The following is a 15,320-nucleotide window of genomic DNA, read 5'->3' as shown; positions in this document are numbered from 1 at the left end:
CACCACTGAGTTCAATCCCCAGTGCTATGAAACAAATAAAAAATTACATATTCTTAAATTTCAAAATAAAAAATTCTGGTTTGTGTTACAGTTTCCTATCTGCTTTATTTCACTAAGCAAAATGTATAATGCTATTAATTTTAACTGGGAAAAAGGAAAAATTTAAGATCCTGAATTTTCAAGTTCACTAAAGTGGTCAAGTAACATCTGTAGCCTGCTCCTTGGCCAAAACTCTGTTATTCTAAGGTTTTCACAATAATTACCTGCAATAATAGCCCTGACACCTCTTCTCTCTTCCGGTCAATTAGCTGACTCTGCCATATTCTGATCCATCCACTGTTTTCATCTCCTTCACCACCCTTATCCACACCACCACTGTGTTCCTTCTTATTCCCCTCCTAGTAAGCCCTGGCACATGCTCCACAGTCATTCTCATGCTACAACCCACAGGAGGACTGAGAAGCAAAAATGTGATACTCTCCACCCAACCTCACCTTCTTGGGCCTCCTACTGCTTTCAGAATGACAATCGAAATTCTCAGCTAACCTGATCTGGCCACCAACTACCCACTTACCCTACCACACTTGCACTTCATCCTCAGCTTCCTGGTCACACCAGTTCACTTGCTTTTTTCCAGTTACCAACTTGCCTGGCTTATCCCTGAACTTGTATGTCACTCCCCTTCCCTAGGACACTTTTCTGCTCCCCACTCCTGTGAAACTCCTCTTAGAGCTTTGGACATATCACTTCAGTCACCCTCCCTCAGAGAAACCTTCCTCCATCCCAGAGTTCATCATGTCATACTTCCTGGGCTCCACATCTCTCTCTCACAGCCCTCCCCAATTTTACACTCATCAAATGTGGGGGTATTTAATCTGTTTTCCCCCATTTCCACAAAGCACAGCCTGTCTGCTTTCATTCCTGGGGCATGGCCACTCTGCCTGAAGTTGGTGTGGAGCAGGCACCTGGGGCCTAGTACATGGCATTAGGACAAAGAAATGTGCCAACTGCTACCAAAAAACACCTATCTACCCTTGAAAATTTTTTTTTTTTTTTTTTTTTTTTTTTTTTTTTTTTTTGCGGGGGAGGACAGGAAAGGGCAGTTGTAAGTGGAATGAAGGAATCACATAAAAGAGATAATTCTTGAGGTGTTACTTTCTAAAAAGGGTCCTGCTATGTTGCTCCGGTTGGCCTTAAATTTTTCATCCTCCCTCCAGAACCTTCCAAGTAGCTGGGATTATAGGTGTCTGCGGATCTACTTAAGGTTTCAACTACTGTATTTCGATGTTACAATGGAGATCTTAAAAAATTAAATTTCGGCTGGGCATGGTGGCATTTGCCTGTAGTCCCAGCTATACAGAAGGCTGAGGTGGGGAGGACCACTGGAGTCCATGGGTTTGAGACCAATCTGAATAACACAGTGAGACCCCACCTCAAAAACTAAGAAATGGCTCAGTGGCAAAGTGCCTAGCATGTGTGAGGCACTGAGTTTGATTCTCAGCACCACATAAACAAATGAATAAAATAAAGGTATTGTGTCCATTTACAATTAAAATTAAAAAATAATTTTCAAAAAAGGTCCATCAACAACTAAAAAAGTTTTCAAAAAACTCAAACAAAATTAAATTAATAAAAAAAGGTTCCTATTTAAATGTCCCTCTAAGATCAACTGTATGACTCTGAAAGTCTGTGTTCATTACAGATATTTGCCAAAAGAAAAATGAGGTATTAAAATAGCTCAAAATACTCTTGGCCGTGGAAACCAAGCCCTAAAGCTCTTCTGAACTCTGAAAAGGTGAGTTTACTCTCACAATCTGGCAGATCTCTAGCACAAACGAGTCAGCTTTATGATCAGGTACAACTTCATTCTTACAGAGTTACTGAGTTTAATAGGATATTACTGAGTTTAATAGGATATTCATGCACCTCATTCTAAGATGAGAACATGATTTCACTAATACATTTATTTTTAAATACTTTCAATTATAACTAGATCTGATGACAAACCCTAACTAAGTTGTCTTCTCAACACCATATCCAATCATGACTCATCTTGTTAATAGTGAAGATACACCCACAGTACACTGTGGGCACAGGTGACCCTCTGATGTCCTCCAGTACTGCTCTGGCATGTTCTCAGCTTAGAATGAGGTGCGTGAATAACCTACCTATTAAATAGAGCACCTCTATGTAAGAATGCAGTTCTACCCGATCATAAATCTGATTTATGATCAGATTGTGAAAGAATGCTCACCTTCTCCAAGTTCAGAAGCGTTTTGGGGGGGTTGGTTTCCATGGCCAAGACTGCTCTGATACGTAATAGAGGGCAAATGGTCCTTTCTGGAAGTGCATGAGGGAGTGACTGCTACGGTCTAGCGAGAAGAGCACCTGACAGTCAGAAGTGCTCAGCAGACATGCGCTCTCTCTACACCGCCAGGCAGTCATCACACCGCCTCTCCCACCAAGCCCAGACAGTGCTCTCATCACAGCATCCTGTAAGGCTGCCACCCAGTGACCAAAGGTGATGTTTAACTTTTGCTACAGCTCCAATGGGACAGTATACTCAAAACGGTGATACATAAAGTCTGAACTGTCTGTAAAGTATGAGAAAAAGGTGACATGCTTTAGGGTAACAATTTGCTTTCCTAATAACCTAAAGCTCTAATACAACTGCTTGGACATGTTAATGTGGGAACTAACCTGGGAAATGAAGTTATAGTGCAAAGAGCCTGATTTTCTTCTAGTACAGAAGTAGCCTCCTTCCGGCGTTTTCTCATGTTATCCTCGACTGTGTTGAACTCAGACATTGTTCCTCCATAGGGCTGCCCAGGTGTTCCTTCAATCATGTAACTCCCATACTCTGGTCTCCAAAGGGTAGGATGGCTACAAAGGAGAAATAGTTTTAATTTCATCTTATCCTTTTGCAGAAGTCTAGTTAATTTTTATAGGTTTTTAAAGATGCTTTAAAAACTATGAAAGCCATAGCCAGGCACAGTGGCATACATTTGTAATCCCAGAGGCTCAGGAGGCTGACACAGGAGGATTCAGAATTCAAAGCCAGCCTCAGCAATGGCAAGGCACTAAATAACTCAGTAAGATCCTGTCTCTAAATAAAATACAAAACAGGGTTGGGGATGTGGCTCAGTTGTTCAGTGCCCCTGAGTTCAATTCCTGTCTACCCCCCACCCCCAAAGAAAACCATCAGGTATAAACAAAGCCAAGAACTCATAATTATAAGGCTGTTAATTTTTCTATAGCCTTTCAACTACATAAGGATCAAAAAGTATTGAGTTCAAAATATTTATAAGTAACTGAAAACATACTCAGGGCCCTCATTTGCTGTACAGAACAAAGCTAATTTACTCTGCAGGAATGGAACTGAGGCCTGAACGAAACTGAAACTAAGGGCTTTTAGTTTTAAATGTGGAGTCTGAACTTTTTTTTTTTTTTTTTTTTTTTAACAGCGTCCCAAAAACTATGGAGAAGAAATAGAGAGTATACACTCTCTCAGCTCTTTATGCTCTTAAACAAATGTTTTAAAAACATCATACCAGCCAAACAAAACCCATCTGCAAGTTTTATCTGGCACTATAGTGTGTGATCCCAATTATGTTTCAGGAATGCATTTCTTAAAAAGCATTTAACAGTAGTAAACAGAATGTTTAGCTTAATGTACTAAGTATTTTGAAATATTAACAAATTTAATCCCAACATTTCAGATGTAGGTATTATCACTATAGATGAGAAAACTAAGACACAGAGAGGTTAAATAACTCTCTGTTAAAAGGTTAGTCAGTTATCAAGCAGAAGAATTAGTATTGAAACCCAGGCAACCTAGAACCAGGGCCTGTGCTCTTAACTGCTGTGCCATCTGCCTTCTGTAAATCTTGAGAAAAGATGCTGTCTTAGTAGCTCTAGTCTCAGAAACACTAAGCCTCAGCATATCAACTTACTTTGGGTTTGTCCTTTCCCCCTTCTCTTGTAAAGTTTCAAGAACATCTTCTCCAGACAGGACCAACTGGACCTTTTTATTTTCATGATCAAATGATACCAACATGTATTCCACCTATTGGAAATAATAATGGTGAGAAAGACTAACATTTTTCCAGACTCACGTTCAGCTGACCATTAGAAATAAAGGCAGGGAAATGTGAAGGTTGGAAGGATTCACACTTGAGATAGTCCCATTTGCTTCATACTACAGCATATAATAAGGCTCATTTGCATAAGATGAAAACGTGCAAAAGATGGTCAGTCAATAGAGGCTTTGAGGACAAGGACTCATTCTTTGAGCCCTTCTTTTCCCTATTCTACTTAATGTCCTATAGAAAGGTCAAGATGTTCCCTTTTGGCAAATTCTACTTCAAAATGTTTGAAGTTAAGATACTGTAAACTGAGGTTGTAAAGAAGTTGTGTCTTCAATTGGCCTTCTCTAGTTTAGGAGAGTGGTAATGTGGTCATTCGGTTTGAGGGAGATGGCACCAGCAAATTCTTTAATAACCCTGCTACAAATCCCACTCTTAGACATGAACTCCAAGTGGACTCCACCAAATGGACTCCAAAAAATTGAACTTGTAAAAGTGGACTCCATCAATGTGGAGATTTTAGAGATTCTAACAATTTGGTCTTGGCACATCACAAATAAGACAACTTTTCTGAGATGGTACAAAATTCCAATGCAGGATGTGCTGGTGAATTTATAACAATACTTGGTAGAATTCTGGTAAAAACTGAGAGTTATATACCAGTGGAAGACTTTTCTGGGCAGAGTACAACTGCTTTTGTCTTCCCTGAAATAGCATGCTTTAAACCATGATAGCTGGTATGAACAGTGATAATTATGAATTACTACCTGGGACACAGATAAAACACCCATTATCCACAAGGAAGTGAAAAAACATAGAACTGGGTTATTCAGGCAAACACTTGAAAGTATTCTTTGCACAAGGCACCAAGACAGTGACTGTAGAGAGTTGGCAAAGTGGGGCCCTACAGGCATACCAGGCCTAGATTCACAAGATAAGAAATATTATGTACAATATTTCCCTGACACATCTCATGTAAACCCAGATTCCTGCTATAAAAACATGGCCGTGGAGGCAAGCACTCAGCTGCAGTCTGGGACTGAGTATTCTCTTCTAGGGATGCACACTATGGTGTGCAGTGCCTGTTCCCTTACTTATATGTACCTGCCAGGTCTTGGAAGGCATCTGAGTCAGCCATCCCCATCAGAGGAATGGTAATGTTTAATGGTTAAGAGACTGTTCTGGGGACTGGGGTTGTGGCTCAGTGGTAGAGTGCTTGCCTAGCATGTGTGAGGCACTGAGTTCGATTCTCAGCACTGCGTATAAAAAAAAAAGATAAATAAAATAAAGGTCCATTGCCAACTAAAGATATACATAAAAATTTTTTTAAAAAAGAGACTGTTCTGGCTTGCAGCTTAAGAGGAAATCACCTGGCAGGTTTAAACAGTAGCCAAATAACAACAAAACAAAAACAAAATAAATGATTTCAATTTACTTTAACTCATCATCTTATTGATGAGTTTAGGTTCATGACAGGATTTTTTAGTTCAAAAAATGAAAGAATATTTGATTTCAGTAAGTGAAGCAGAAAAGCAATCTGTGCTAGTACGATCGCTGTCAACTGACTGAAAACTGCAGGCTGAGGCCTCTGTAACGGCTCCCCACTTTGCACAGAGCCAACAGAGATTGACCACTCCTGGACAACTAAAACCTGACAGAACAGGAAGCTTTGTTAAAGTTCAGGATGAGTATGTGATAAGATCCTATGTGTGCAAATGAATCTGTCTTTAAACAAGCATAATGAGTGTGCCTTGAACTCTCAGATATGGATCCTAATCTTTAAAGCTATCATGCAAAAGTAAATTTGATCACCCATTTTAAGGATTAGAACCGGCCCTAGTCTGACCTCAAGATCCAGTAGACCTTACTGCTGGGACTAATAAGGATGCCAATCTTGGTAAATGATGACAGACTTTTTATGAAACTATTATAAACAATGAGGCAAGCACAGAGTTATAGTACTGGCTAAAATTTCTCAAATCATGCCCATTTTATCAACTGACATTATGTCATAGAAGTAGACATGTAACTAATAATTACACTCATAGATTGAAATGGATGCAACAGCCCATCTTGTTAGGTCCAGAACAGAGCCTGCTTGCCCATTCTCCCCCCTTATTTCAGGGATTTCCCAGTCCACCCTGAGTACTAGGGACTGAACCCAGGGTCTTGCCCACTTGCTATATCTATGGATCATTCCTGTCTCTCCCAGTTGCAATGACCCTTCCTCCCATAGTAGTTCCTTCTTCACCCACTGTCTGAAACACATCTGCCTGGCACCATCTGCTTACAGTTGAGTTATCTTCTTGGCCAGATAACAGGCTTCCTAAAAGAAAGAAAAAGAGATATCTCCTAGCTTCTAGGTCTGTATCACTGGAAATTATACATTTCCAAAATGAGCAAAAATTTTGTAGTGATTACAAATAGACTAACTTACAATAACTTTGGCTAGTTTCCTAGTTTTGAAAAAAATTAAAATTCTTTGCTTTCAAAATCATTCTTAGTTCCCAAGGTTAAAGTATGAACAGTGCAAAAGCTTGAGAGGACAAAAAGCTTAAGCCTTAAGCTAAGTCTTAGTATCAATTTTAAAATGTTAACAAACCAGACTCTCCTTAATTAAACTACAATCATCCCATGAACTCAGCAAGAAAGTGAAACAGAAAACATCAGCATATTTACCAAAGGAGAAAGAAGCAGACTTACTTTCTGATAAGGTCTAAATTCTAATGGAAGCCTTAGGAACTTCCTGAACATTTTTCAGACTTAAATTTAAGGCCTTCTGAAATACTCCAGTCACCCTGATTCTCTTCATTTAGCCTCAAAATGGTTCTTCAACTTCTTACTTTGTTATTTCATCCCCTCTGCTTCTTCAACACATTTTTTATTTCTAATTCTACATCATAGAAGCACTTAAATAAGTAACCAGATCTTTTTTATTGGTACCAGGGACTGAACCCAGGTGGGGGTGTGGGTATGTGGTGCTTAATCACTGAGCCACATCTACAGGATTTTTTAAAGTTCATTAAATTTTTTTTTTAATTTTAAACAATTTTATTGCTATATACTATTTGTATATATTTATTTATTTTTAATTTATTTTTATTGCAAACAAATGGGATACATGTTGTTTCTGTTTGTACATGGAGTAACACCATACCATTTGCATATTCATACATTTACACAGAGTAATGTTTGATTCATTCATTATTTTTTTCCTTCCCCCCCCACCCCTCCCACCTCTCTTTACTCTCTATACAGTCCCTCCTTCCTCCATTCTTGCCCACCTAACACCCCCCATTACATGTCATCATCTGCTTATCAGTGAGATCATTCGTCTTTTGGATTTTTGAGATTGGCTTATCTCACTTAGCATGATATTCTCCAATTTCATCCATTTGCCTGCAAATGCCATAATTTTATTATTCTTTATAGCTGAGTAATATTCCATTGTGTGTGTGTGTGTATGTGTGTGTGTGTGTGTGTATATATATATATATATATATGTGTATATATATATATATATATATACACACACACACACCACAGTTTCTTTATCCATTCATCAATTGAAGGACATCTAGGTTGGTTCCACAGTCTGGCTATTGTGAATTGAGCAGCTATGAACACTGATGTGGCTGTAAAAAAATTTTTGAGCTAGGGTCTCACTAAGTTTCTGAGGCTGGCTTCGAACTTACGATCCTCCTGTCTCAGTCTCCTGAGCTGCTGGGATTGCAGGCGTGTGCAACTGTGCACTAATTAACATAATCTAAAAAGTGAAGTGCTAAGTAACTCAGTGAGACCCTGTCTCTAAATAAAATACAAAATAGGGCTGTGGATGTGGCTCAGTGGTCAAGTATCCCCGAGTTAAATCCCTGGTACCAAAAAGAAAAAAAGAAAAGACAATGAGAGCTGAAATGGGTCTTGGTTCAGTCATCTAAATAATGAGTGATAACAAAAAGTGACACAATGAGACAATGCTTTCCACATATAAAATACCTAAAGCAAAAAAATAAAACAAAACAAAACAAAAAACAACTAAAAAACCTAAGGCCACAATGACTTATTTTATATCTGGATTCTGTTCCTATCCTAAAGTTCTTTTTGTATCCAAAGAGAGGAACAGACAAAATCAAAGATAAAAAAAATGAAAAAGGATAGAGAGGCCCTTCTATATCACAACATAATGGTATAGAAATGGATTAAAACAAAAAGTAGTTCTCCTCAGAGGTTTTGCTTTCTGTGGTTCCAGTTACTCAAAGTCCCAAAATATTAGTATTTGTCTTGACTCTTTTGAGAGAGACCACATGACTTTAAATTATTCCAAGTAGTATTGTAATTTATTTTACTATTATTAGTTGTCACCAATCTCTTATTGTACCCAATTTATAAATTAAACTTTCTTACAGATATGTCTCTACAGGAAAAAACTAGCATACATTGGGTTTGGCACTATCTATGGTTTCAGCCTCCATTTGGGGTCTTGGCACGTATCCCCTTAACATAAGGAGGGACTACTATTTCAACTTCCTAACTGAACAGGATGTAAGTCCAGAATTCCAGCAACATTTCTTATGTATACTGCACAAACACACAATTTTGAAAGCATGTACCCAAAGAGCATTATAAATGGGGTGCAGGGCACCTAGTTCAATTTCACATACTTAACCCATTAAATCCCAGGTTTTCAACTCTGAACATTTCAATGAAACAGAGGTGCATTAAAATAAGTTGGAAATCATAACCTAGAGTTTATACATCCTTTATTATTATTAACAAAAATATTATATTGCCCTAATGTCCTACTTTTAGAACAATCTGTATCTTTTACATTATAAGCGATCCTATTTGTTGTAAGTAGCAAGAAAGAAAGAAAAAAAAAAAAACCCAAACAAAAAGTCACTACCGCCCATCTCTATTCTCCACTGTACACAAAGAACAACTCCCTAGATGATACTCAGGTACTCTGCTATTTAGCAGTCATCATTTATCCTTTAAGGTGGGGAGAGAATGACCCCAAGAAAAATAACTGAATATTGTGCAAGTCACTCATATTTTAAATGTGCACTACTTTCTCTACAGATGAGAACTAAAATCCCTTATATTTATATTGCTAAAAGGTTAAAATTTATTCTACTAGAATAAAAATCACTACCACTAATCTGAGTTGTTGAATCAAGGACAAAGACATGAACAAAAGACTATCATGCTCTTTGCCTTACATGCTATACAATGTTGCTAGGAACAAAATAATCCTCAAGTCACTTAATGCAGGTTTAACAAGGGTAAATTACCTTATTTTCATCTGAAATTAAGCCAATAAAAATAAAGCATCTTAACTGAGGGTGATGTTAAGTACACAGAACAATACTGAATACACAATTGACACACAGCAAATTATTTGTGGCACTGAAGTTTAAAATAATGGTTAATATTCAAATTTTTAGAATTTATAACGTTTTTAAGTGGCATTTAGCACTAGTGCAAAGCAAAAATTTTCCTTTCTCCTTAGTTTTATACATTTTGATACTCTTCCCTGAAGTAAGAACTTCTGGGAGCTTAGAATTTTAGGTATGGCTAGACATTTTATAAAAAAACACTAATTTATTCTTCATTATTTTCCTGTTTGAGGTACTAGGAATTGAATTCAGGGCCTTGCACATGCTAGATTAGCACTCTACCACCGAGGTACATTCCCAACCCCTTCTTGAGCTCAGTCTCACTGAGTTATACCCAGGCTGGCCTCAATCTTGCAATTGTCCTGCCTCAGCCTTCCAGGTAGCTGGTATTATAGGCATACACCACCACAATGGGCTAAAACCCTTAATTTATTTTTTACCGGTGCATCATAATTATACATAATAGTGCGCTGTTACAGATCTATACATGCACATAACATAATTTGGTTAATTTCACTCCCTAGTACTATCCCTCCTATCCTACTTCCCCCTGATCCTCTTCCTCTATTCTACTGGTCTTCCTTCTACTTAATTTTTTAATTTCTACTCCCTAGAGATGAAAACACTGCTTAATTAGGAAATAATCCAATTTCATAAGACTAAGGCAATTAAAGTCAGCTCCCCATTTAGGAAAATTATTCTTTGAGAAAGTTCCTCTGTCGGTTTGTATATAAATTAGAACCAACAAATTTTATCTCTCAAAAGTATTAACCCATCACGTACCTGACCTCTGGAGTGAAGGAACCTACCACCAAATCCTTTTTGGTCAATGAGCCACAAGGCACAACATTCCTTGCAGACAGACAGGTGAAATTCCTTATACTGGGGTGAGGGGACAGGGCTCTATATCCAGATGATGATCAGGTCTAGGAGGGCAAGACAGTGAAAGGCTCCACAAAACTTAGCCCAGGAAGTGTGGGCGTGAATAGCAGGGTCTCCAGCCATCCTGAAGTTTAGGGCTCAGGGGAGTTCCTCCTTTCCCCTGTTGGCTCTCTTTCACTGGTCTGTGCAGTATTTTGATCTGCTTGCTAAAAACACCTGTTGCTCCTGAGAGACCCAGTTTTTTCCTGTACTAACTCCTAAACAAACCCACTCACTTTGAGGGTCAAGGTTCTACTGATAGTGAATGACTCATCAATGCCCAAACACATCTTTCTGCCCTTTCCCCAATACTATCTCCCTGTCTTTCCATCCTTCAGCAAAGTCCTGTGCTAAGCAGGTGCTGGGGATATTATGAAAAATCAGACAGATGTGGCTCCTGCTCTCAAAATTCTTAAGTAGGTAAAGAGACAGCCAATAACATGAGAAAGCTCAACTACCACAGTGAGAACTCAAAATGTCCAAACAGCTGTGCACGTGTAATAGCAGGGTCTAATCTGGTTTTGGAAATCAGAAGGCTTCCTAGAGGTAGTGACATTTAAATTTAAGCTGATTCCTGGTGTGGGGACTGACCAGGCAAAGGTGCAGGTCTACAAATCCTTTAACATAAATACAATTTTCTACAGCATTTCAATATACCCACTCCCCTGGGGGGCTGCTGTTGGACCTGTCAGGGATGGAGATAAAGTGGGCCCACCTTTGAGAGATCATGCCACAATAGTCCTCTACCACATTACAAGTTCTTTGAAAATCCAGGACCATGCATTTGGTCCAGGAGACTGTTTCCTCACCCAGCAAATATTGACAACCACTTTTTTGAGCACTCTCAACCATTAAGTTGGATGGCACCATTTCCTGATGTAACATGACAACCAAACTTGGAGCACTCAAAGGTGCTAGCCAAAAGGATACTACTTCATTTTTAATCAGTCATTAGTTACTTAGGAAAGACTTAGATGGCAATATTGAAAGAAAAATTGTGTTTGAAATAGTACAAAACTGAGTAAGAAATTCTAATACAGATGAAATAAAATCTGATATAGATCAAAATATGGTTTAAGGTAGACTCCCATGTTAGGCATATCTATCTGATAATAACATTATGAATATCACAACCATTGTTTTCATGGTCATATTTGAGCAGTTCTGAGGTACCCAAATGGTGAGAGCACAGGGTAGAAACTGTAATTTATCTGTGACATTTAATATATGGGGTAATATTTTAAAATGGTGACTGTTGAGATGTTATATTAAACTGCCTAATGTCCCCAAAAGGCAATGTTTCAGCAGTATAAATTTATATTAAATTCTTAAAACATCTCATGTATTTTGGGAAGATAGATTTTGCTTTAAAATATCAATTCATACCACAGAATTGCACATGATACACTGTAGGGGAAGTTTAAATTTCTAGAAGCCAAAATAAACACGGTCCTGACCTGGGCTTCTGTCAACATGCTAGACTAGAACTTCAACTTACAGAGCAGGCTGCTTTTTATTTATAACATATTAATCTCAATTTTAACACTGAATAAAAAAATCAATGATTTTCTCATATGATTAGTGTATATGATATGGTATAACTTCCTTCAAACAGTATGTTGGCCCACACAGAGAAAACATTCTTCACATGCCTAGATTAGTAATGTGAGGTCCATGTGAAAAATTTCAAAACTTTCGAAGAGTCAAAGAAAATAGGACTTGCAGGGAAAATGGTGGTGAATCTCATCAAGAGTAGAAAATAGCACCCTTCACTAAAGAGACAAATTATACTGTCCATTATGTTAGCTACTGGGCACATGCGATGAGATTTTAGATTAATTAACATAAACTAAAAGTAAATATTCAGTTTTCTAGTCTCTATTGGATAGTGCAGAGTAGAACATTTCTACTACTGCAGAGAGCTATACTGGACAGGACTGGACTAAAACCCAAGAGAAACCATAACTCTGGGATTAATTTTAACTGGATCCACTAATGCATTTGGCTTGGATATACTGATGTTGGCACAGAGGAAATCCTTGAATGTAGATCTGCTCTTTCATGCCTTACAGATGGCATGAGACACTGATTTTCTGCACTTCTGAATTTATGATGGCTATTTTTTTTAATTGTTAGACTGCAACTCTGGCTATGTCTGTTTTGATTTTCTGACACATAAAGCCAAGGCATTCCCACCTTATTTCTGAATCTAATCAGTCTTCTCACAGAAACTGACCTCAGAAAAGGCAGGACATTGAATTAACAATGTGAAAAGATGCTTGTTCTGGTCACTAGCATAACACAGGCACTCTGCAATTTAGAAACTTAATTAAAACCTTCATTACATCTCATTAAGGCAGCATCAGGGCTCCCATTCGGGAAAACTGTACCTGATTTTATAGCAGATCCTACCAACAGAGTAATTCTAACTTGCTCCATACAGGATTTAAAAGATTAAGGTTTGTTAGTAAAACTCCTTCCCCACCATATATGGATAGAATCATGCTAAGGGATGAAAACTCTCAAAGAGGTAGTCAGAGCTCCTGGCTTGGGGCTGATTCTGACTGGCTACCTGCTGCCTGGGAAGAGGTCAGCACAGGCTGCATAGCTATCAAGTGAGGTCAGCCTGATTTTCTTATAAAGGGCTCATCCTGCATCTGCCTTTTCACAGGGCTCGCCTGCCAGCAGAAGATTAGCTGGGAAGGCTGCAGTCACATTACTAAACTTGTTAGCATTTGTCCTGTGGACCGAGAAATTTACCAAGTACATTCAATAGTGTCATTTTGAGAATGCTGGCATTTCACTGAGAATTACTGGCCATCTGGTAATGAAAAATGCTGAGGTCTGCATCTATGGTTCCAAGACACATTCACAGTATCATTTAGAAAGAAAGAGAGACAGAGAAAGGGAGAAAGAGGGAGAAAGAAAGAGGTCACTTCCTGCATACCACCATCCCTTCCTCTGTGTTCTTTTCTTTCCATCCTCAATCTCATCTCTGGTGGGAGACCATTAAAACAGTCACAGAGCTCTTCTCCTGACTATCTGGGCTGCAATGTTTGAGGAGCAGTAAAAGTGCAGCAATCCATTTAAACCCCGGTAACTTCTCAGTGCTTTAGTTTTTTCTTTCATAAAAATGAAAACAATAACTCCCTTGGAGAGGAATACATAAAATAACGCATGTAAGTGTGTGTGTGCAGGGCCTCACACAGTATTAACAAAGTAACAAGCAAGTGCCAGTGGTTATTATTTACAAGCTCTAGGGCAGTGACACTGAGGCAGTTGGAAATGTTTTTCAAAGCCTGGTTGTAACGCCTTAGTGGACCACAGTAGGTTGTGATCAATATTGGGGGAAAAAAATTAAGTAGAGTAGAACAGAAATATCAGTATATGTCACTCATGGGAAAGGAAGTATGATTAAAAAAAAAAAACCTGTTTCACACAGCATTTATTTTAGGTACACTGACTGGTCTTAGTCAAAAATGAAAGTTACTAAAGTGGAATACTAACTGCAGTCGGCCAGACTCAGGGTCCTTCATTGTGCAGATCAAGTAATGTCCCTCCTGACACTCTTAAATGGCTAACAGTTGGTTAAAAAAAAAAAAAAAAAAAAAAAAAAAAATTAAGCACTCCTCTCTGACAGCATAGGGCCAACCTCCTCAGCCTCCTTCTTTTCAACCCCTCCTTATACAGTTGCAACACACTGGCCTTTTTGTTTCTCCAGCCACCACTCCTGGGCCTTTGAAGCACTGCTGTTCCCTCTGCCAGAAAGATTTTACCTTAGCCCTTCAGAGAGCTGGCTGCTCAAATGCCACCTCTTCAGAGACCTCTGCTGACTCCACAACACTGTGATCCCACTCCCTGACCCTACCCCTAAGGAGAGCCACCCACAATAGTACCAAATGTATTACCTACTCTGCATTACCAGGAAGGTCATTTTATTCAAGTGCATTTGTCTTGTTACCCAAAGTTACTCTTCAGAAAGTATGATCTTCCAAAAACATTTTATGAGTGGGAAACTTTCTAAAACTGATTACATTCCCCTCTGCTATCAACAAGAAGATACAAAACATGCTTTCACTTTTTCTTAGGACTTGAAACTTCATTGGCAATTTCATTTCTTTAACTAGAGTTATAACAAAACAAAAAACCTTGCAGTAGCCACAGCTAGATCTGCTTTTTTTGTTTTTGAAGCTGCTCTCGGAATTGCCTCCTTTGTCTCAATCCTGTGCTGAACAACTAGATGACCAAGACTGCAAGTACTATGTATAAAGTATCTGGGAAGGGGCTGGAGATAGGCTTCTGGGAGTGAAGTGCAGGAACTTAAGCTTAGAGGACTTCTGTTTACTTCCTAGTTCTTACTTTATTTGAGTAGCAGAGTCAACAGATCAAAACCCTACACCTAACACCACCACCATGGCAGGCCATAGTGCTCCCATGCCCGGCACAGGGAGGACAGTTTAAAAGTGTGCTAGATAATAATACAGCTTGTAGGCACGGGTGAATATGTGAACATTTAGAGGGGGAAATGAATGAAGCACAGTCTCAGAACCTCTTTAGATTTGTCTGAGGTTTACAGTTCTCAGAGAATACACTTACTGAGGATTTATTTTTTCTTAAGGTTAACTTTCTGTGTTAAGGTCAGTGGCAATCCCCAAATCTTTCAAACACTTCAGAGAGGTACCAGTCAGCTTTCACAGTACTTCAAAGACATTTCCTATCTGTGAAATCCTAACTCCTGACACTTGTGGTTAATCCAAATGGGGCAGAATCACACCCAGATTCTTAATAATTTCCAGGAAAAAGACCATGAAGTCTCTCACCTTAGGGTTTTGCTTTAATTCTGCTAAATCAGCACTGGTTCAAAATGAAAGGAATTAACTGAATTCAAAGAATAACAAGGATCTGGCAGGATTCAGTC

General features: G+C 38.6%; 1 protein-coding gene across 1 annotated transcript in view; it reads right to left on the bottom strand.

Moving 5' to 3' along the window:
• Nucleotides 1-15,320, bottom strand: part of GCLC (glutamate-cysteine ligase catalytic subunit) — a 47,262-nt gene that overhangs the window by 16,884 nt on the left and 15,058 nt on the right. The window contains exons 2-3 of the mRNA XM_079147638.1: nt 3,954-4,066; nt 2,701-2,883 (exon numbers count right to left, since the gene is read on the bottom strand). Coding sequence (XP_079003764.1) covers nt 2,701-2,883; nt 3,954-4,066 — 296 coding nt within the window. The remainder of the gene's footprint in view (nt 1-2,700; nt 2,884-3,953; nt 4,067-15,320) is intronic.

The sequence above is a fragment of the Sciurus vulgaris genome (genome assembly GCF_902686455.1).
Source record: "Sciurus vulgaris genome assembly, chromosome: 7".
Classification (NCBI taxonomy): Eukaryota; Metazoa; Chordata; class Mammalia; order Rodentia; family Sciuridae; genus Sciurus; species Sciurus vulgaris.
The sequence above is the reverse complement of the archived record's forward strand: the minus strand, read 5'-3'. Positions and strand labels throughout refer to the sequence as shown.